Genomic DNA, 24,598 nt, shown 5'->3' on the forward strand with positions numbered 1-24,598 from the left:
AACGTCCTGTAACTGTTCTCATTTTGCATTTAAAGAGTGTTTTATTTTTGGCATGTTTTGCCACTAAAGCAATAAACATGTCTTCAGAGACAGCTCTGAAGTTCAGTTTTGAAATATGCAGTTAGTTGGCTTTAGAGAGCTGTATTTGTTTTAGATGTTTTTCTCTCGTATTAAAGTTTTGTCAGTTTTTACCACAGCAGCAGCATTGATTATAATAAGCCTAACTAAACACAATATTAGGATTACTCACTGATATCACTATATTTACTAGTGCTATGTTGATTAACCTTAGATATTTTTCTAATATACAGCAAACCAATGAGACACTCTGCTCTGGTGCTTTGTCAGTCTGTTCCTGTTCTTGCTACTCTGGAGAAAGTCCAAAGTTCAAATGGACTTCATCCATGATAAATTTGCTCACACTTTATTCATCTTTGCCATCTTCCTTGCTAACTAACTCTGTCTCTCCTCTTTGATCAAGGTCTGTTCAGTCCCCACCACCAGCGGCGGATTAAGCTTTTGTGGGGCCATGGGCCAGAGCAAATGGGGTCCTCTCCCCTCCCCACCACTTCTACCTGCAGTCTGCCCCCCGCCCTTTTGCCAGGGAAATGGGGTACGGGCATGGGGACTTGTCTTATCTCACCCCTCCCCACCCAGCACTCCTGCTGGGGCGCGGGGGCTTCCCCCGCCTGCCATGTTTGCCTTCTTAGGAGTGGGGCAAGCCTCCATGCCCCAGCCCTGCTCCCCAGTAGGAGCACCAGGCGAGCGGGTCGGGGTGCGGGGGTGCCCAATTGGCTGGGGCCCCTGGGCACGGGACCCGTTAGCCCAGTCGCTAATCCACCACTTCCCACTCACCACCTCTTTCTTTCTTTTTGCTCTTTCTCCATAACTGCTCCACACTGCACTTTCATCCTCCAACCTACTTTCCAATTAGCAGTGTCTCTCCTGTTCTCTTCAGATCACCCCTTCTCTTGTGCCATCACTCTCGTCCCCTCTCAGTCCTGATATCTCTTGCTTCTCCCAACCTTACTTTCCCTTCTCTCTGCTTGCCTCTCCTCTCCTCAAAACTCTCTTGATCCTTGAAGCTCCAGTCAGGATTAGGGTTCTGATTAATCTTACAAATTAAGAGTATAGGTGATCTATGAAAGGCTGGGGACAGAAATATAGCAATACCGTTTTGCATGCTATAATGGCTTTATGATCTTAGCTGTCTGTAAAGCACCCAGCATGCAATTGTTAGTAATAGTAACAGTAATTGATATACCTTCTTTCTAAATTTGACTGAGGTTCAAGACTCTTCACTTTCTTTGAATATAATTTTATTTCTACTCTCATTTGACTTTTTTTAAGTTCATTATATTTAAAACAAAATTTTGAATAGTTTGTGTCTAAGCTTTAAAAACAAACCATCAAACAAAACCTTTTTCTTCAAAGATTGAACCTGAAAATTTCATCCCAGATAAGGTGAATGGTTGAGAAAAATGAGTGAGTAAAAACAAGTATCAGAGGGGTAGCCGTGTTAGTCTGGATCTGTAAAAGCAGCAAAGAATCCTGTGGCACCTTATAGACTAACAGACGTTTTGCAGCATGAGCTTTCGTGGGTGAATACCCACTTCTTCAGATGCATCTGAAGAAGTGGGTATTCACCCACGAAAGCTCATGCTGCAAAACGTCTGTTAGTCTATAAGGTGCCACAGGATTCTTTGCTGCTTTTTGAGTAAAAACAGTGGTTCTAATGGCATCAGTAGAGTGCTTTGTGACTGACGCCCTGCTGTAATAATTATGCTCATCCCTTAATAATGTAACATCTTTGCTATAAACTAGTTGGTATAATCTTTGTTCTTCACTCACCTATTTTAAGGATAATCTTGTGAATGAACTGTGGGCAATAAAGAATGTTGATTTTTTTTTTTTTGCATGCAGCACGTCTGGCAGCTAGAGGGCTGTTTTAGATAATGTGTTCTACTGAACAGTGCAATAATTTTGCAGCAGGAAGGTGGCTAGGCTAATTTGACTGCTGAAATATTGAAGTATTTTATTTATGCTAATAAATCTTATTATTATTTCAGATATTTCAAGACTTTCCTTTCCAACAGGTAAGTGCTATTCTCTCATCTATTTAATGTGACATACAGTAGCTTTTAATAGTTTGTTTCAATACTATAGTATTGTGATATATAATCAGAGTTGTTTTTTATTTGTATTGTGTTAGAGTCCAGAAGTTTCAGTCAGGATTGGAGCCCAAAGCAGTGCCTAGGGACTGAACAAACACAAGGAAGACTCAGGGAGTTCACAGCCTCATAAATGATATTTTGACAAATGAGTAGAGGAATTGAGATGAGTTATTTACAATTTTTATATATCCACATATTTTATTTACTCCTTTAAAATGATGAGATAGGACAACATAGAAAAAGACGCAGCGAGAACTGTGGAGAAGTGGACTAGTGAGCAGTCAGGGCTAGCATCATTGGGAAGGTAGAGGGGCAATGTGAAACAAAACGAGTGGTTAAATAATGGAAGATTAGACCCGTGAAGAGTCTTCACAGTTGGGAATGCCAGAAGTGAGGAGCAGACAAGTTAATTTGTCCTAAATTACAAGGTGAATCAGTCAGGCAGCTGAGAATAAAACCCTCGTCTCCTTATTCTTAATCCGGCATCCCCTGTCTTCCATGGGCCTTAGAAATTATTCCTGTTTTTAAAAACAGTACTGTGTTCTGTTATTTCCTAGATTATGGTTGTAACCTTGTTTGAAACCTTTACGTCTAAACTTTGGTGTTAATCTTAATAACAATTGTCAGTAACTTTACAATAAAACTTCATGAATGTGCCTACGATGTAATGGGTACACGATGTGTGCAAAATGAAGCTACACTCTTTTTGCTCTTTCAGCATTTTAAAAGTCCAGATGCTGAGCATAATTGTAACTCTATATAAGCTGTGACTTTCTTTGTCAATTAACAAACACTGGCATTTCTGATATTAAGGAGGGACTCAAGTCATGAGCTCACACTGAATTTAGTGTAAACTCAGTGGGGTTTCAGATTGGATGTTCCATGGACTAGATGACCTCCTGAGGTCCCTTCCAACCCTGATATTCTATGTCAGGCCCATTGGCATTGATAGGGGACCCACTTTGGATGTTTTGCTGTTTTCTGATATAACACTAGAAGATGGCTGCTGTTCCCTCTAGAATCAAATGCCAATTTCAATTAAAAACTTATGTACTGCAAATTGCTCATTTGTACATGATGTTTTAAAATAGCTATCCTGAGAAAATGTATGTTTTCTTCAAACAAAGTGCAAGGAACACATGGCATCTTTAATTTAAAAGTAAAGGTTTTTTTTAAGGAAGAAGTTCATATATTGCATTTTTAGGATGCTTAAAAACATGCTGACAAGAAGGCAGTTACACAAGGAGATACCAAAATTGAAAAAATGAATAAATACCATGCCGTTAATTCAAAACATGGGGAAAAAAATGTAACCATTCTGGATAGAGTGTCATATTTTTTCTGCAGCTGTTTTAATATGGACAGATGAAAAGACATCTAGCCTCCTATTTGGGGCTCTAGGGTTTTATGTCCACTGCCATGCATCTATGAGTCAGGATGAGCAATGCATCTCTAGTCAGGTCTTCTTTCCAGCTTTACTGGTGAGTATTCTTCCATCTTCAAGGGACATTGTCAGGGTGATTTAGGCCTCATAGTTAGATTTTATCTGAAAAGCAATTTTTTGCTGTGTATATGGAAGTTCAACTGGAAAAGTGATTTTTAGCAAATGAGAAGAGGGATGGATGTATTTGGCAGCATCTAAGCATGGGGGATATTATAGATGTATTAGAGACCAGAGTAATTGGGTTTTTTTGTTTTTTGTTTTTTTTGGGTCTATTTATACTTTTTCTCAATTTCCCCAACCCCCTCACCCATTCCCATGGTTTGCAGAGCTGTGTGAATTTTATGTTCAGGTCTTTTTGGGGACTGGTGATCAATCCCAAGGCATAGTGACAAGATGGACTTGATATTGTGGATGTTTGGGGTAAATTGTGCAGTTTTGGAGGCATTGGTAAGGTGTGGGCGGAGGGGGTAAAAGAACAAGGCCCCAAGTTACTAGCTGGGGTTATGGTAAAAGGAACATTGAAAATTGGAGGCGCAGGAGATTCAAACCACACCATGCAAATGTCTGTGGTTGGTGGAAAATATCAGAGAAAGCACTTTATCCTTTTCATAACAAACAAGATGTATTAAATTATATTTCTGATGACTTAACCGCAGTTGTGCTGTATTGCACTGACTGGAACAAAGAGATTTCCGATGGGCTTTCTCAGTAGGATGATGCCCTATGCTAGTGCAGGTGAAAACCAAGTAACAAAAAGTTCAGTTTAAATTCTCTATTTCCATAAAATTCAGTGTAAATTGAGCCTCAGAAATACTGCAAAACCAGAATCAGACCAGGTTGATCTGAAAATAGAATTCAGTTTTAGGTTTGCAAGCAGGATGGAATGTACAAAAACAAACAAATGAATGAGAGGGTTTTGGAAATCGTTTTTAACTTGACAAATGTCCGGTTTAATAATAGGTCACTATGGCTACTGGAAATGCTTTGGCTTCTGCAGCATCTTTCCCTCAGTGCTGCAAATTTGCATCATAATGCATTTCTTCCTGCAGTATCTGAAGACTTTACAGTAGCAACAGGGATATTTCCAATGGACTTCCTTGTAATGTGTAGTTTGATTGGATTAAATGTAGATGCTGTGGTTCCTCTTGTAGTCACTGGCATATAAAGGTCATCCAGAACATTGCCTTTTCACTTTGATTTCATAGTAAAACCTTTTTGTAAGAATGATTGTGCGCTGTTGAATGCGTTATTTGATTAGGTATTTTGTTAAACCATCACACAAGGGAGTTATCCTACATTTCTCTAATCTGTATCACTGCTTTGAAGTCTCTGTGCGGCTTACTTTTCTCTTGCTTTTAATTGAGGCCAAGACTGTGAGTATTGCGGATTTTGGAGTGCAAATCTCATTGGAGGCTTTGAGAGCAACTTGCTAAATTTTTATAATTTCAAAGCTGGATAGAAGAGAGCATCCAATGCCTGTATCCATATGTAAAATTGCTTTAGCAAAGGAGTTGGCTCATATCATGCTTAGAGGAATGAAGGACTCGTTTTTGTTGTGCATACGATTCAATTTTGTACTGGAATTCAAAGCTCCAACTGGATTAAAAATGATTCCTCCTGAATGAAGAGTGTGGCTCGCCTTCTCCTGTCCTTAAAACAAACATTACTTGTTAAAAAAAAATTAGTTGTTTGCATGTAGTTAACCACTTTTTACGCAGCACTTCACACAATAGGACCCTTGATCTTTATACTGTAATATAAAAAGTTGAAATCAAGAAGAAATTTTGAAATAAGTGTGTGTCAGGTGTCCGCACGCAACAACTGAACAACTAGAGGGAAGGAAAGGCATGTGAGAAACATTTAGCCTACTATATTCTGGCCTCAGCCAGAAATTCTACAAGCACCCCAACAGAATGAGACCTTAAAGATAGCCACCAATGATGAAGGGGAGAAGCGCTCTTACTGGTAGGGTAGTATTTTTCTTGGTGTGAAAATGAAAAAAAAATAAAACACATAGAAAATGAGTATTTATTCTGTGTGTATGTGGATGCGCCCTCCTAGCTTTGATGGAGGAGAACGTAATACGTTTTAAGAGATGCAGCCTTTAGTGTACAACACATATGTTAACCAAACAGCTTGGTTAGAATTCTTCTTATAACCTTTCCTTCAATGATTTTGAAATATTAAACAGAACTTGGAATTAGTTCAGGTTTTCATGGCTTAATTAGAACCAAAATATCAGAAGTGACACCTTCAGCTCAGCCTGAGAAAGTTTTGCTTCCTGCATTATAAATGCATCCTCAGTCAGTACTCCTCTAAGATTTACTTCAGCCTTGACAATTACAGGAAATCACCCAACTAAAGACATACATTAACTTAAAACTACTAGCACCTTTCCACAAAAATCAGCCCTCCCCTGCCTTACCTACAATATGCCATATGCTAGCGCTCACTGAGAAGCTGCATAATCTTATGGATGCAACCACATCTTCCCTCCCCTCGCTGCAACCCTAAATGTAGCACAATGAACATGAAGCTTTCTGATTGCTGGCCAAATGTTTCTAGACTAGACAAGGGCATGTTCAATGAAATTGAAAGTTGACAAATTCAAAACTGTTAAAAGGAAATACTTTTTCACAAAACTCCTAATTAGTCTGTGAAACTCATTGCCACAGAAAGTTGTTGAAGCCAAGAATTTAGCAAGTTTCAAAAAAAGTATTTAACATTTTATATGGTTATCCAGTGTTGTCATAATTAACAATAATATACATTTTGGAAGTGATATTAAACCTCATGCTTCAGAGGTTAGGCCAATCTCTAACTGGAGACCAGGATGAGTCCTAAGGAATGTGAGGAAGGACAGACAGATTATCCCACATCTTCCTGCTGCTTGGTTCTTATACTGTTCTTTGAAGCAAGTGATATTGGCCACAGTCAGTCACCGGATACTGGCCTAGATGAACCTGTGTCTAAGCCAACATGTCAATTCATATGTTCCTTACTATGGCCATTCTGTAGTTTTTCACTGAAATGTACAGATTGTTTGTATTGATGAAATTACCCTGGTTTATACTATTTATACTAAACTCAGTAGCATATTTGGAAATCTGTATCCTAGCTAACCTCTCTGTTTAACGTGCTACAGTCAAAATGAAATGTAGCCAAACGTAAAAGAAAAAAACAATGCCTCTGAATCCTTCCGTCACTTCTGGTTTTCCAGTCATGTTTTCCTATATAAACATTTACTTTCTCTCTCCTTTGTTGCTGTATCTAAGGTCCCTCCATGCAGTGTGGTAACTGGCAGCCCAGGGAAGATAGTCCTAAATTACTTAGGTACCTTTCAAAATTTTACAAAAAGTACTGGCCAGTGCACATAGTTGCTTGTAACTATAGCAAACTGTTGCTTGTAACTATAGCAAACAGAACATTTTTCAGTTTTTTAAAATATTGTTTTAATTGTAATTCTAAAGTTCTACAACTTGCATTACATGAGCTTTTCTCATGTTTTTGAGTAATAGTGATTAGTGGCTATAAATGAGAGAGGACCGGATTAAAGACTTCCCAGCATGAGTAAGATTAAAGTTACCGGATTGGAGTAACCTTCAAAAGGTTCCAGAGGATTTTCCTTGTTCTGTGAATGTGTTTTTGTGGTTTCATTTCTTTTCATTAGCCGATAGTAATGACAGAATCTAGAGATAGAAGAGGCCCAGTATGTCATGCCGTCTTTCCTTCTCTCTGTACAAAATTATTGCCAAGGGTATTACTATTTTTGCCTGTCTAGTTTTAGACGTGTCAAGTAATGGAGATTCCACCAATTCCAATGGGAAGTTCCTTAGGCTGGTAGATTTTGCCGTAAGGAAGCTTTCCTTGATGTTTGTGCTACATTCCCATTCTAAACTTCATCCCATTACTCCTAGCAGTACCCCTTTATCATGCTAAATTTCTCTCCTACCTTAGTATTTTTACACACCACAAATATTTTTAGGATGTTTTATAGCCTTTCTAACTCATTGCGGTTGGTTGGTTGAATTATAATAGTACCTAGAGGCTCCGGCTATGGCTACACTTGCACTTCGCAGCGCTTTGAAGCGCTAAGTGTAGTCAAAGCGCAAGCGCTGTTCGTACTCCACCTCCCTGTGGGGAATAACGTACAGCGCTGGGAGCCGCGCTCCCAGCGCTGGGGCTTTGACCACACTGGCTATTTGCAGCGCCGCAATTTGCAGCGCTGAAGAGGGTGTGTTTTCACACCCTGCTGCAGCGCTGCAAATTTGCAAGTGTAGCCATGGCCTCCAACTAAGTTCTGGGCTCTGTTGTGAGAAGTGCAATACAAACATAGAGAAAGGGACAGTCTGTACCCCAAAGACCTTGCAATCTAGATAGACAAGACAGATAAAAAGATAGGAGGCACAAAGAGACATTGAGGGTATGTCTACACTGCAATAAAACTCCCCCTGTTTCAGCTAGTTTCAGCTGACTTGGGCTTCCGGAGCTCAGACTGCAAGGCTATAAAACTGCAGTGTAGTCGTTCAAGCTCAGGCTCTGGGACTCTGCAAATGAGGTGTCACATTGTTTAAATGTAATTATCCAAGTTGAAATTCGTGTTAGGACACTATTATTTGCAACCTTGTGTTTGCAAAAAGTGCCATGGGATTTTCAATGATAAGCAGTACATTAAGTCCGTAGTGTTTATTGTCTCATCCTTGGCACCATGCGGGGGCATTTAGTCTGATGTTGATTTTTAGAGGCAAGTGTGCCAGTTACAGTACTACTGTGTAAATACTACCAAGGGTTGACCCTGCTTAGTTTGAGATCTGATGAGATCATAACCCAGTATGTTTTAGCTTAGAAGGCATAATATTAAATACACTTGTGGTTTGAAACAAACAAGTGAGAGCAAAGCTTTCCTGCTGATGTAACCAGTTTTCTTTCTATATTATGAAATGTGGCAGCATAAAAAAAATACTCAGATTTATTCTACCAAGTACTGCACTGCATTTACCTTGCTTCTCATTTTCAGTTAAGATGTTGACTGGACAGAAGTGCATCACATGGGTGGGTGTGGGATGAAGCTCTGAAGAAGCATGTGTGTGAACAGAGCGTACAAATTTGATTGTGTTTGGAGGTAGGATCCTATGTTTGTACAGTGCCTAGCGCAATGTGGTCTCTGATTCTGACTGAGGCCTTTTAGGCATTATCATAGTACAGTGGAACCCTGTTTATTTGATCTAATTGGGACCGGGACCGGGACCAGATGAGATAATAAAAAATTCAAATAATCAGGAGAATGGGCGGGGCTCAGGTTGTTGGTTAATATGGAGAGACGGATAATGGCGGCTTGGATAAACAGGGTTCTACTGTACTGCTAATAGTAATTGTGCATATATAATGTGGAATCTGTCTGTACAAGGAACAAAGGGAAAGAAGAATTAAAGCTAATACAGTTAAAACACTTCTTTATATGACCTAAAATAGCGATTCTGTAAATTAAAATGACACAGATTTGAGGTCTGATAACTCTAGGACCTTATGGACTCGAAGTAAAGGCTGGGACCCCTCATTGGTGGTGTAAAGCAGTGGTTCTCAGACTAGGGCCGCCGCTTGTTCAGGGAAAGCCCCCAGCAGGCCGGGCTGGTTTGTTTACCTGCCGCATCCGCAGGTTCGGCTGATCGCGGCTCCCTCTGGCTGCGGTTCGCCGCTCCAGGCCAGTGGGGGCTGCAGGAAGTGGCTCGGGCCGAGGGGTGTGCTGGCTGCCCTAGTTTGAGAACCACTGGTGTAAAGGCTCCCATTTTTAGCCCAGATGGGTTACAAAATATTACACCTTAAACCTGAAACTGGTTCATAACTGAATATTTCCTGTCCTGACCTCAAGCCATTATATTTTTGGAGGGGGTGGGGCAGGGAGGGCAGATTTCCACAATCTTGAGAACACTTTTGTGGAAGGGTGACTATTGTGTTTTTAAGTAGCTGATTGAATCTGTCTTGGAATTTGGAATGACAGAAAAAATGCTACTATGTGAGATTACTGGACAAAGAGTCAAAGCAACTTACTACATGCTTGCATGATTTCACATCTATATTCCTATCACCACCATGTAACTATATTTATAGATCTCCAATAATATTTTGATACCTGTGGGAATTGCAAAATATTTTTTAAAGAGATGAGATACTTGAATTAGATTTATTGCCATTGGTGATACAAGTGCCTTCTTGTCTGCAGCTACTGCACTCTGGAATACCTTTCTTGCATGCCTGCTTCTCACCTATTAGTTTCTCACCTATTAGTCCTCTCCATCTCTTTTCAGATTTCAGCTGGGAATGTATATTTTTCCTCAGTTTCTCTCTCCCTTTATTTAAACCCTTTAAACTCTTTATGTAGGAAGTTATAACAAGTTTACAAATCATTACCAAACAAGCATCAGAAATACAATCTAAAAACAGTTTATCACTCTTTTACAGAACCATTGTGTTGATGTATTTTTAACTGTTAACAGTAACACTGCACATTGTTTTTGGATATAGCCTATGTGGAAGAAACTATTCATAATAAAATTATAATTTTTGTTCAGCCTGTTGTAATCAGCCGGTTTCTTTTTTTGTCTTAATCTGTATCTTGGATGCTAAATTTTAATTAATTTAAAAACTAATCACAGAGACTTATTTGTCATTTAATTGAAGTGTATAGTAATGTACATGAGGGCTTGCTAACCAGCATTAAAATCCTTCTGGTTTGGACCGATGCAAAATGCTTAAGCAATAAATTTGAATGCACACTCTTGTTTGTCGGATTACATTCACAACTCAATTGGTTTGAATGAATAAGGTTAAATTAGTCAGAATACAGAGCACTTGATTAATGCCCTATGACAAAAATAATTTGATAAATTATTTGGAAGCCTAAAGGAAAAAAAATGTAGGGTGCAGTTTCTTTCTAAATGTCCACCCTAGCTACTATTTTAAAACTGTTAGTTGCTTGGAAATGCATGTGTTTGTGTGTAACATTGATTTCCAGCTGATAGCTGACATCTTTGGAATACTGGTCTCTTGGTCCTTCAGTTTGGGAGGATAGAGATAGATTTCCTAGGGCAAACTGCTGGATTACTTCTATTGGAAGTGACAGACAAGAGTGCAGATGGGAAATAGTGATGGTAGCAGGTCTGATTTTAGTGTCTGGATAAGTTTGCAAATACACATGCCAGCTCTGAATTTAAAAGATGACTTGCAGAAGAAGAAAATGGTGCACCCTTTCTAGCTTCTTTAGGATAGGGTTTTCAAAGATTTTCTTTATTTTGCTGGTTTATATGAGAAATATCAAGATTTGTCTTCCTCCTGTCTCTCTGAATGAGTGGATGGACAACTGATGGACTAGAGGATTGATTGACATAGCAAGAAAAAAGAAACTCAAAGCTGAAAAATTTGAGGGGTAGGGGGTTTTATGACTATTTAGATTTTTTTCTTAAGAACACCTCTTTAACGCCTAAAAAGCCTTAGGAGCAAGTCTGTCTTTGTTTGAATAAAAAAAAATAAAAAAATACCATTGAAAGGAAGGCTGAAAAAGCTCCTAGTCGAGGTCTGTAGTGTTTCAAGGAGTTTCCAGCAAAAATATGGTAGAAAAGACTCAGTATTTCTGAATTATTTTAGGTAAAAGAATGAGCCTGAAAAACCTTTCAGGTCCTTTATTATTTCTATTGTGGTAACATCTAAAAACCCTACACAGGGATTAGTGCTCCATTGTACTAGACACCGTCCAAATAAATCCTGCCTCCTAGAGCTCACAATCATAGGCTGTATGCCATAAAAGGCAGAGGGGGATGTACAAAAATATCCTAAATGTCTTTTTGGGGCTTGTTGCCATTAAAATGCCTGCTCTATTTTATTGAAATGGAAAGGATGCCTAGAGACTGTCAGTGGGGGGAAGAGAGTCTGTGACCAATTCAAATGCAGCTGAGATTGGCAGTAAACTATAATGTACAAATGGTTGTGCTGTGGTCTATATGAAGTAATTTGGTAGTCTTAGTTCATTTTCTAGTCAATACACCACCGGTGGTACTAATTGAATCCCTGACCAGTAACCTCAGCAGAACAAAAAAGACCATAGAGACAGAGGGTATGTTGGTGCTGTGGGTTTTTTATTGCAGTGTAGCGTCTCAGAGCCTGGATCAGCTGACTTGGGCTCTCATGTCTATAAAATTGTGGTGTAGATGTTTGGGCTTGGGCTGGAGCCCAGGTCTGAGAACCTCCCTTTGCGGGGTCTCAGAGTTTGGGCTGAAGCCTGAGTCCCAGGGTATGGCTACACTTACGGTTTGCAGCGCTGGTAGTTTGCAGCGCTGGTCATCCAGCTGTGCAGGGCCAGCGCTGGTGTGTGGCCACACTCACAGCTACCAGCGCTGGTGTGTGGCCACATTTGCAGCGCTGTTGGGAGTGATGCATTATGGGCAGCTATCCCAGCATTCAAGTGGCCGCAACGTGCTTTTCAAAAGAGGGGGGTGGAGTGGAGTCTAGTGTGACAGGGAGCGGGGGGAGAGAGAGATGGGATTTTTGGAGCCAACACTGTGTGTTTAGCTTCCTGCCTTGAAAAATCAGAACATGTTTCCGACCCCTTAGTCTTAACTCTTAATTGCAAACAGCCTGCAGCCAACACGACTCCCCGCTGTTTCATTCACTCCCTGCCTGCCTCTCATTTGATTGTTTACAGCCAGGTACAGATGATCACAGCAAACAGGAGCTCTGTTTGTTTTTTAGATAAGCAGCAGTGGCAACGGAGCTCCGCGCGGAGCTCGTTCATAAAACAAAGAGAGGCTGCATAACAAAACAAAGAGAGGCTGCATAACAAAACAAAGAGAGTAATTTATAAAAGCATTCTGGGATACATCCTTATACCCTGGAGGCCAATCACAGCGCTGGTGTGTGGCCACACTTGATGACCAGCGCTGGAATCCTTATTCCCCATGCTGAGTGAGGTGTACGGCCAGCGCTGCAGTCAGGGAGTTGCAGTGCTGGAAGTGCCCTGCAGGTGTGGCCACTTACTAATTGCAGCGCTGGTGGAGGCTTTCCAGCGCTGCAACTCGCCAGTGTAGCCATACCCCCAGTGTCTACACTGCAGTTTTATAGCCCTGTAGCTCAAGCTCCATGAGCCTGAGTCAGCTGACCCGGGCCAGTTTCAGCATTAATTTTTATCACAAAGTAGATGTGCTCTGAGTGTATCTCTAACACGGGGGTCGGCAACCTTTCAGATGTGGTGTGCCGAGTCTTCATTTATTCACTCTAATTTAAGGTTTCGCATGTCAGTAATACATTTCAACGTTTTTGGAAGGTCTCTTTCTAAAAGTCTATAATATATAACTAAACTATTGTTGTATGTAAAGTAAATAAGGTTTTTAAAATGTTTAAGAAGCTTCATTTAAAATTAAATTAAAATGCAGAGCCTCCCAGACCGGTGGCCAGGACCCAGGCAGTGTGAGTGCCACTGAAAATCAGCTACCGTGCCGCCTTTGGTACGTGTGCCGTAGGTTGCCTACTCCTACTCTAACACCTTGTAGTGGACTCTCTATTACAGGATTAAAACATTCTGAGAGAAGCAATATGGGGGGAAGCTTACACAGTTGCTGTCTATTCTGTACCTGCAGTATGTGTAAATATTGAACTGCAGGACTATCAACACCCACTAACTTGTGCAAAGGACAGTGGTTAGTGAATTGGGCACGTTCCCTAGAACACTTGAGAAATTCTGGAACCCCTCTGGCATAAGTCCATAAGAGATATTTGGCTGCAAATGATTGTAGCAAAGGTTTTGGTGGCAGAAACTATGAAAGAAAGGAAGGGTAGGGGGTGGGAAGAAAGAAAAGTGAAAGGAGGACTCTTGAAATCACATTAGATCTTGTATAGTTACATAAAACGTTAGTTTGTAGAGAGTTTTGTATTTCTCAAGGCTTGTATCAGGAGTGGCTTGGAATTTCCTACCAAAATATAAGCTAAAACTGAAGTAAAATACTATGGGCTACCAAAAGAAAAAAAATTACACGCGTGTCTGATTTTTTTTAACCTTACTGTTACACATAAGATGACTATAACTGAAAGATAGGATGAGAAAAAATACTTATTTCTTTGGGTCGCGTCAGTGTACATGATGCGTTTGGCAGCCTTTTGTGTATAGCTAGTTTCACTGCTTTACTGGCATAGTAAGCCAGTTTCCTTTTTAATTCATGTGGATTTTTCTCACAGCTTTAGGAAAAAGAGAGACAGTTTAAAAAAAAGTGATTGTAAAATCATAAATATTGGCATGGGAAGTTGAAGATACATGTAGTACTTGAAACTACTAATTTTTTTTTAAGTGAGTAGGTTATCACATTGACAGTGGCCCTTTAAGCTCAAGTGTTAAAAATATATTAAAGCACCGAATACTTTGTTTAAAAGCAAGTCTCTTTGTTTATGACCCACATTCAATTTTCTTCAGTCCTTGCCACTGTTTTTGGGGTGCAAAGATTTATGGAATTTGAAATGCTTTAGACAGTTATTTTGCAAGGCATGAAACTGATGCTCTTGGAGATTTCATAAGGGAGAGTCAAATGCATTCTATACCATCTGTTAATGATGCTGCTTGCTGAACAGATTTTTTCCTCGGGGCCTGATTCCTGAGAACTGGCCACAACATCTGTATAATGCCATAAGGTGCCTACTTTTCCCCCCCAGTGGACTCATTTGGGAACCATGCTTAATAGAGATGTGTGGATTAGTGACCCTACCTTTGTTCCTGTTTCCTGCTCTCCTCTTCCAAGATCTTCAACTGAGATTGACCTTGGAAGCAAAGATTACTATCAGGTAATCATTTAGTGTTTTCTGTATACAACATTTAAGCCTGGTCTCAGGGGTCCATGTTGTAAGCCATTATGGAGATACTGTAGTTCTGGCATAAAAATCTAGATACCATATAGCTCAAAGGAGAAGCACAGTAATTTCTACCCTGATTCAGCTTTGATGGGAGCTGTTATATCCTGGTGCAAGGATGGTCTAGATAATACTTAGTCCTGCCATAAGTGCAGGGGACTGGACAAGATGACCTCTAGTCATCTAGCCCTTCCAGTCTTATGGTTCTGTATTTTCCAGATACTAGTTCCACACTCTGTAGTTCTTCTTAAAGATAGAAGAGACTTACTAGCTTATCTGGTCAATGTCTGAAAATGAAGGATTACTCCTTTTGATACTTTTTCTGAGGTTTCATCATTCAGCTAACTCTTTCTCCTCTGTTATAGGACTAAGGTAAGACTCATCGTAAGGAAGGTATTGCAGCTATGTTTCCATTGTTAAAATATAATTTTCACTATGATTTAATCTTATCTGCTGACTTGGATTCAATCTATAAGAGCTAGTTAGGCCTTTGCTGTGTTTAACTTTTTCCACCATCCTCAGCTCAGCCGTTTTCTGGGTCCAAGTAGATCCACTCAAGTTGATCTAGGAGGCAGGAGGCATCTTGCTGGAGCTTTCTCACATTCTCATCTCAACAATGCAATATCAGTTAGTGTTGAAGTTACTGCTAATTGTCACTCCATGATACTAGTTAGATTCCAACCATCCATTCCCCAAGAAGGTAAGTGAAATGTATTATAATAGTTACAAAGCTTTGGAAACTGAAAGCAGTTTTCAGAAACTAGTGGAACTTGTAGAGTGACCATGAGCATTTGACATGTACCTATTGAGTTTGTTGGTTGTGTTATCTAAGATGCTTGTATTTATTGGATAACTGAGCTTTTGGCAATTTAGGGCAGTACTAATATTCCATATACTATAAGATTTTTGTGAAGAAGATTAAACATTATAGGCTTGGTTATAGGGAGTCTTGAAATATCAACTACTAGACATTTTATAGGTAAATGTAGCCCATAAAGAATGCTAAAGAGTGTTCTGTTTTCTGATTGTAAGCACAACAAAGCTGTTAATGAAAATGATTTTGTATAGAATGGAGACAGTTTAGATTGGGTGAAGACAGCTTTTGATAGCTGTAACACAGCAGTGAGTCACTATCTCAGGAATTGATGCCTGAAGGCATACTGTGTTGGTATCATAGGGCTGTAAGAAATGCAGGTGAACTGCTCTGTTCTGCTTGTGTGGTGAATTGGAAACCATTCTCAAGAGTATTGTGTGGACTCTTTATTTCTCCAGATGAGTCCCTGATAAAGGAAACATGAGAGGAAGTGTCAGAGAGGTGTAGTTGGTTTGCCCACAAGTAAATCTGTTACGATTTATACTACCAAAAGTTTATGCAGCCCTCATGTCTAGTTAAAAGAATAGCAAATCTTTATTTAAAGAATAATACAATAAAAATTAAGCTACCTCAGGAGTTATTCATATGTTTGCTGCCGCCCCATCTTATGCTAGAGCCACACATGCATGGTCAGACTCCCTATTGCTCATTGTGACAAGGTGAGGAGGTAATATCCTTTATTGGACCAACTTCTGTTGGTGAAAAAGACAAGCTTTCTAGCTACAAAGAGCTGCTCTTCATGTCTGGGAAAGGTACTTCCATTGTCATAGCAAAATGCAAGATGGAACAGAATAAGAATAAGTTGTTAGCACATGTTATAAGGGACCATTCAAGGTAGACCGGCCCGTTAACACCTCTGCAGTCATAGGGCAAAAAGAGGGGGTTAGTGGATTGCAGATTGTTGTAATAAACCATAATCCAGTGTGTCTGGTCGGTCCATGATTTTGAGTGTCTAGCTGAGTAATGAAATTAAGCTCCCAGGCTCATCTTTGGAAAGTATTGGGCAGGTTTCCTTTGAGGATGAAGACTGATAGGTCAGATACAGAGTCATCGCTTTCTGAAAAGTGTTCACCAACATAGCGGTTGTCTGGTTTCACCCACAAAGTTGTTATTGGGGCATTTAATGCACTGGATGAGACATACTACATGTTGTGATAGACATGTGTAGGATCCATGAATCTTGCAAGGTGTGTTGTGGGGGGTTGTAGATCATCACAGCAGTGAAGATATGTCTGCAGGTTTTCCATTTGTTGTTCTGGCAGGGTCTAGTGCTGATTTGAGTTGGGGTTTCCTGGTCTGCAGGGAGCTGTCTTCTGATGATGAGCATGGAGAGGTTGGCAGGTTTTCTGAAGGCCAAAAGTGGGGGTTCAGGGAAGATTTCCTTCAGGATGGGTTCTCCATTGAGTATGGCTTGATCAACAACCCCCACAACACACATTTCAAGAGATGAGCCTAGGAGCTTAAATTCAATAAACTGTAACCCACTAACCCCCTGGTTTGGTCCTAAGACTGTGAAGGTGTTAATGGGCTGCTCTATCTTGACTGGTTCCTTTCTTACGCTAAACAATCTATTCTACCTTGCATTTTGCTGTGATGCTGGAAGTAACTTTCCCAGACCTGAAGAACAACTCTTTGTGGCTCGAAAGCTTGTCTCTCACCAGTAGAAGTTGGTCCAATAAAAGATATTACCTCACCCACCTTGTCTCTCTAATATTCTGGGACCGACATGTCTACAGCTACACTGCATATTGCTCACAGCATCATTCGACATCAGAAGATTCTCTGGACTGGGATTCTTTTTTGAGAAAGATTTCTTTAGCAGTAGCTTTTGTGGGAACTTGTATCACCTTCCCCTCTCCCCCCCACCCCCCCCAATCTGAGATTTACGGTAAGAGCAAAGAGCTATAACTATGTCACAGTGCAGCTGCTGAAGGGAGATGATTAAAATAACACACCTGTGCCATAATAGTAGAATGGCCACAATTTGTAAGCTGAACCCTGATGGACAACAACCAAAGCTCATTGCCACAGTCTCTCCCAAACAAGTTTCATATCAGCTCATTCTAAATATAAACTAGTCCTCAAAGCAAAGGGCAGAATGAAACAAATCAAGTAGGAACTTCAGTGAGTCCTCAGAGACAGCAAAATCCACAGTGAGCAACTCAAAATTGAGGAGCTAACACTAGTCATGAAACCCTTGAAACGTGGAAAGGCAGCTGGATTCAATGGTATATCTGATGAATTATTGCTAAACTTCTGGATGAGACCACAGAAGTGGCTGTTTGACTTCTTTAATTCCTGCATGGAGACAATGCACATACTCAGACTGTGGAGACAAGCCAAAGTGTTGACTCTACTCAAACCACCTAGACACTAATTCTGCAAATAGCGATCACTCAATATTCTTATTTTGTTCAACCCATAAGGTAAATGAGTGGATGATTATAGGTAGAATAGCGCCAATAGTGGAAGGGTGGCTGACTGATGACCAAGCCGGTTTCCTCCCAGAACATTTATGCTGTGGCCAAGTTGTAAACCTAACTCAGTACATTGAAGGTGGCTTCAAAACCTGTAAAATTATAGGGGCTGTTTGTTGCTTTGTTGGCTGTTTATGTCACTGTGAATGATCATGACTTCTACTGAAATTGGCAAGAATTTTGAGAAATACCAAGATGGACCAGGTCATCTCCTCCCTGATTGAGACTCGACAGGTTCTTTCTTGAGATACGTGGTCAGAAAAGTTGATGGCATAGTTGACAGGATGGACTGGTCTAAAGTTTGGTGCCATCACCCTTGCTATTTAATATCTTCATGAATAACCAACCAGAATTCCCTGATGTGCGAAGATTCATTTATGCAGATGATCCTCACATTGCTACCCAGTCAGAAACATTTGAGCACATTCTAAGCAGTTCACTGAGTATACTTGGAAAATAGTATTGCACATGCTTCCTGTTCCTGAATGCTAATCCCCCAACAAAACTCATGTGTGACTTCCACCTGAAACACCATTAAGCAAAAGCTGCAAATATCATGGGATGGTACTATGAACATCCGGTGTACCTAGGGGTTACATTAGGCTGAACACTGACATTCAAAGAGCACATCAAGAAGCTGAAAAAGAAAGTAAACTCCAGAAATTGTGTACTTCAGTAACAGGCTAGCACAAAATGGGGAACTCACCCCAAAACATTCTTGCACACAGGGACTTTGAAACTGAACCTCACACTGTTCCTATACTGTCCTGTGGGGATTGCATCACCATCAATGGATGGGATGCTTTCAGTAAAAAGGAGAGGCAAAACCAGGTGCATAATCCAAGACATCCGGTGCATGGATACACTTTACCATCTATGCTGCAGAAGTCCAGAAAGAGCTTTGCCTCTGAAAATCCTTTAACCCAAAATACCACTCTCTACAGAGAGCAACATGACAGGAAATGTGGATGATCTTGGAGAACCTGGTTCCTTCAGAACAACTCCCCTCAGGCACTGCACTTAAATGAAAGCACTGATATACTCTGACTCGATCAAGAGCTGAGTTGGCAAAGACTGGTGATAGTACCGCCAAGTGGATCTGAGGGTCGGCTGCAAATGTGAATGTGGCGAACCTATGCAAACGCATGAATGCTGCCTGATGCAATACCCCCTGTCAACAGCTTCAGGTAAAGTTACTAGTACTGAAAAGTCATGTGTGTGGTGGGAAATGTGTGGCCCTGTAGCTATTGCTGTTTCTCTTCTGGTTTTCCCTGCCTCTAAGGTATTTAAAAAGTTGCCTGGGTCACCCATTTGAGTCATATACTGAAAAGACAGTGATGTGATTTTTAAGGTAGAATGCTGCCCTGGCTTCTTTTTGAGTTGTGTTCTACCATAATGTTTTTGTTAGAAAGGGAGATGAAAACACACAAGCAGGTTTGGTTAGTTTAAATCCTTGCACTGTAGGACCGTTTGGTCTATTTTGTAAATGACTATTTACAGATTTTAAAAATATGTTTATAATAAATATGTATAGAACCATTGAGCAGATATTAAAAATTGTATTACTGGTTTGGTGCAAAGCTTTGGTTCTCACCTTTCCCGTACTGTAACGAGATATAACAGGAAAAAGTCCTGGGAAGAGAGTGGTCAGAACCCTCTGAAATCCATTTGTTCAGTGTCACTACTTCTTTATTAACGTCCATATACATTTTAAAAAACATGAGCCAGTGCATTCTCTTCATTCAGATTCTTCTCGATAACCCACTTTTCCACAAACTTACCCAATAGGAGTTTTTATTCTATTAAAATAACAAATAAGAACAAGTCCAAAACCAATCTTACCTCCTGGATTTACTAGAACATCCTGTGAAGTGCTGTCTTCTGTATGCATCTCTTTTGGACTGTAAACTCTTCATGGTAGGGGACATATTATTTATTTGTATTCCAGTAGCATCTAGAGGCCCGAACCAAGATCACGGCTCCGTTTTGTTTGAGGCTGCACCTACACATAGTAAGAAAGTTTCTGTCCTGGGGAACTTACACTCTAAATAGACAAACAGGCAAAGAGCGGGAGAAAGGAAATACTGTCTTTAATTTATAGATGGGGATCGAAGGTAAAAAGAGACACTGACTTCCTCATGGTCATAAAGGAGGTCGGTAGCAGAACTGGATATTAACATCAGCTTCCTTGAGCCCCTGGCCAGAGTCTTAATTACAAGACCATCCTTCTGCCTCTTATCTTTGCCGTTGCACAGAACCAAGCACATTATCAGCTCTGAACAAGTAACAATAACAATAATTACCTTGTACCAGATATATGTCTGAAATGAACAAGAACTGTTACCTGTACTATTGCTTGTGCTGTTATGTCCTTAAAGGTAAACATATAAGAACCCAGAGTTGACAGGATTTGGATGCTCCTGCAGTACTGTGTAGTTTCAAAAACTTTCAGGGGAGGAGAGACCCTGCATATCCCTAAGTGTCTTTGGCTCTCTTTAGCCCCAGAAAGAGCTTTGGTCATTGTGCCTGGGCACTGATGCAGAACATCTGTGGCCTGGTTGTGCACTAATCTCTATTTCTGCAGTGGATAACTTTTCTTTTAAATTAAATATATCTACACACACACACACACACACACACACACAGACACACACACACACACACACACTCTCTCTCTCTCGGAAGGAAGCAACGGTATTTGTTACCTAGAGACTTTAAATGGACCCTTCTGGTTGTCTGCATCATACTACATTGAGAAACCAAAATGGCAGTGATGTAATCTGTAAGCACATAAATTTAATTAAATATGTAATGGAGAGTATTGTGTGTGCTGTTACACCTAGGCAATTGAGTCAGTTTGGTGATTGTGTTAACTTAAAACTAACTCTTTTGGTAATAGTCTTAGTTATGTAAGCTCTGTGCCTTACTATTGAGGATTGTATATGGTGTTGTAGCCATGCAGGTGCCAGGATATTAGAGAGACAAGATGGGTGAGATAATACCTTTTATTTGACCAGTTTCTGTCTGGGAGAGAGAGAAGCTTATGAGCTAACACAGAGTTTGTCTCTCTGACCATAAGAAGTTGGTCCAATAAAAGATATTACCTCACTCACCTTGTCTTTCTATTGAGGACTGTACATTAGAGATGGCTAATATGGAATTTATGAATAGTTTAATGATAGGAATGGTATATTTTGTCCCTAAGAGTTTATAATATTTATTTAGGCTGAATCTACTTTTTTTATGTTCTATAATGAAACATATGTTTATAGTGTGTACTGTGGAACCTTCCACTAGAAGAGAGAAGATGGGAGTTTTGTAATTTTTGTTTGTCTACATACACGCTATACACGTATACAGGTACATCCTCACAATAGTGCACATAGCTTGTTATAGAAAAAGGATTCTACAACACAGTTAATACACATTTAATTTCAATATATAACATGAACAGGTGATTCAGCAGAGATGAATTCTACGTGGTATATTGCATGTGCATAAATATATATTAAACATAATGTAAAATATCATTTTTATTCCTGGTGCCCAGACATTGAAAGGAAATCAAATCTATCTTTTGTTAACCTTTTATATATGAAGTGTAATATGTGCAGATAGAGAAGTATATGTGATGACATATGCCTTCTCTCAGCTGCAAGACAATAAAGTAGTGGTCATATTTTAAGAGGGGAGCTAGCTATGGTACTGATGATAGTGGACATTGTGGTGTCCTATTTCCTTAGTGTTAGCTCACCTTTCACCAATGTTTTGATCTATCATTGTTTCTCCTCTAGTTTAATTCTAAAAAATGCGGTTAAGTTAGATTCCTGATCTAGAGCTCAATGCTGCTTCCATTGAAGTTTAGGGAAATTTTAATCAGCTCTTGCTGTACATTTTATAAAGCTAAATTTACTGTAAAATAGTCTCTAAATCTGATGGAAAATATCAAGTGAGTAGGGTTTTTTATTTTTATTTTTTGTATTGTTTTGTTTTTACTAAAACATTTTTGTTCTGCTGGATACTTCAGGATACTCTACATTTTCAAGATATTCATTGTTCAGTTTTTCATTGTTCTTATCTTATTAGGGAAGTTATTGAAAATCAAATGTCAGGATAGGTTGGTAAAATACCAGAGGCATGAATTTAAAACAAAAATGGTTGGGGAGAACCTCTACAGACATGACCTGGGTCAGGCTTGATTTGCAGCTTAGTCAATTTTAGAATCTGCTGTCAGTTTTGTAAACAGGAGTCTGCTGTGTGAATTGAACAGAAGGGTGAGATTAGCATATTAATAAGGTGCTTGCTAATCGCCTTCCCTCCTGCCCCTCCTTCTCTCCCTCCTCCCTCCTGAATGAATCTAGGAATACAGACACACACACTCACACAGTCACATTACAGGCTCGTAGCATTCTGTTCAGTAGCTCACCCTGGAAAAGGATGGTCGGTGCTTTAAATTGTTGAGGCATGAGATGATTCTGTAACTGAAAGGCATTCTTCATGCTGCTGGAATATATTACCAAAGGAACACTACAGTATTTTGCTTCTACCTTTCCTTTAAACTAGATGAAAAGAGACCAAATGTAGGCAAGGTTAATAGTTTTCTCCTTGCTTGTGGATTGAATACATTCAAGTGGCTGGCTTCCCAGCCCCCCTGCAGGAGCAAATACTATTGGAGCACTGAATTGGGACATTGTATGCTGAAGTCTGGCTTGATCTCTATACGATTGTGTGTATGTTGTTGTTGGAATTGGCAGGCCAACAGGCCCGGAAACAAGCAGGTGCTATCTATATGGAGAAAAGCGGCTGTAGTCCATTCCCAATATGCTGGGCTAAAGGTACACATGACTTAATTATGTTTTTTTCTGTGTCAAATTAATGTTTTACCACCGGTGAGTAATAATGAAAGAAAAAAAATTAACACAAAATACAAAGTAAAATTGATGTATTCCGGTCTTGCAATTCTAAGGTGAAACAATCAGCTGAATCCTCTTTCACCTGACAGCTGTAATGCTTTTTCTTAAAAAATGTTTTGAAATCAGTGAATGGCCATTATTTTAGCTATTTTGTTTTTAGTTTCACTGATCTTAATGTAGAGATTATTTTGTTTTAATATTTGTGCAATTTCAAAAACCGCTGATGAATCTATTCCTGCCTTTCACTTTCCTTTGGGGAGAAGTTCTCAATTTATTTTCTTTAAAAGTGCTGATTTCAGTTAAACGAATCATACAGGATAAAAGACTGACGCCTATTATTTGTTTTCTTGATGGTTGAGAAGTTATCAACATTTATTAGCAATAATAAAAATAACAGATGTGTACTTTGTAACTAATGTAATGATAGGAGCTGACTTGAAATTGAGCAAAAATAATGAGGCACAAGGACAAAACTTACACGGTTGGTGTATTTCAATTGAATGTCAAGGTATTAATATTTACACTGTAGTTCAGAAGACATTTGTGTACTTCCTACATGGATGGTGGTAACAGAAACCACTGCGTATGTAAAAATATGTGTGGGTCAAACACAATTGTATGCTAGCAAAATATAGCTAAGAGCAAGAAAACTGAATCTTCTGTTAGGAAAAGAAGCAGCCTGTAAAGCATGTAACATAACTGACAGTAAGTATAGATTTGGGGTTTATTTTCATATTCACATTCATCTCAATGTGGATGTTGAAAAGAGTAACGACATGAAATATTGCAGTATTGTTAGCTTAGATCACAGAGTGATATATTTAGTTCAGAAGCTGTAGAGGGAAATAAGTACATGTAAAGTAAGCAGATGGTAATTCTGAGGTTTGTAAGCAAAACCTACAGAATGTCTAGTAGCTAATACCATGTTTGTTGGCCTAGATTAAATTAATGGTACCTTTATTTTTATGTTAAAAAAATAAATCCTTAAACATGGACATACTGCATCACTGCCATTGGCTTCATGTGTGATCTATGCGCCTTAGCCCTTTTGTGCCTCTGTTTCCTTGTCTGTGAAATGGGAATAATACTTCTCTGAGTCATAGGTCTGTTGAGGGTAAATTCATTAAGGTTTGCTAAGTGCTCAAAATACTATTTCAATATGCATCAGAGAAAAAAACCCTATAAGCAATAAACAGGCTGTGTGAGAACTTGAGTACCACACTCTGATAGTATCTGAGAATATATAGAGTATGCCATTTCACTATGGAGTAATATTTGACAAAAGCAATTAATTGCATTTATTTTCAGTTAATCTGTACTTTACTGTTGTTAGAAAATTGATTGGTGGGAGGAGTTGATATAAGGATGACTTCTATTTATATATCAGAAACTACATAGCTATGGCACAGTTTGGCCTTAGGATTCAGTCCCTGTTCAGTGACCCAGGGGTCTAAACTCAGATGCTTTTGCAGGGAATAACTTTCACAGCTCCTGTCCATATCAGACATGGCTGTAATCAGTTTTGTCTACTGATTTTTTTGCCACTAAGATGCACCAAATTTGTATACAACTTTAAAAGAATATCACTCTCTTTCTTATAATATTTTATAATTGAAGCTCTTGAATACAAGTGGAAAAGTCAAGAGAAAACTTTCCAAAAGGAAATAATGAATTTTGTTACTTATTAGAGGAACTAGAAAACTGTTGACATGGCATGTTTGGTTTTCATTTTTTTATTTCCTTTTGCTTTGCAACCTTAAAGGCACCACAGCAGGCTAACCTGTCCTTCCAGCTGAGGATTGCTGGATGCAGCTCACACTGGAGTAAGTCAG

General features: G+C 39.5%; 1 protein-coding gene across 7 annotated transcripts in view; it reads left to right on the forward strand.

Moving 5' to 3' along the window:
* Positions 1 to 24,598, forward strand: part of PTK2 (protein tyrosine kinase 2) — a 377,826-nt gene that overhangs the window by 73,993 nt on the left and 279,235 nt on the right. For all 7 annotated transcript variants that reach the window (XM_045007657.1, XM_045007659.1, XM_045007653.1 and 4 more), the window contains one exon: positions 2,070 to 2,096. Coding sequence is in view for 5 of the 7 variants with exons in the window: in XM_045007653.1 (XP_044863588.1) it covers positions 2,070 to 2,096 (27 nt within the window). In the remaining 2 variants the exon portion in view is untranslated. The remainder of the gene's footprint in view (positions 1 to 2,069; positions 2,097 to 24,598) is intronic.

This window comes from Mauremys mutica, chromosome 2 (genome assembly GCF_020497125.1).
Source record: "Mauremys mutica isolate MM-2020 ecotype Southern chromosome 2, ASM2049712v1, whole genome shotgun sequence".
In the NCBI taxonomy this organism is placed as follows: domain Eukaryota; kingdom Metazoa; phylum Chordata; order Testudines; family Geoemydidae; genus Mauremys; species Mauremys mutica.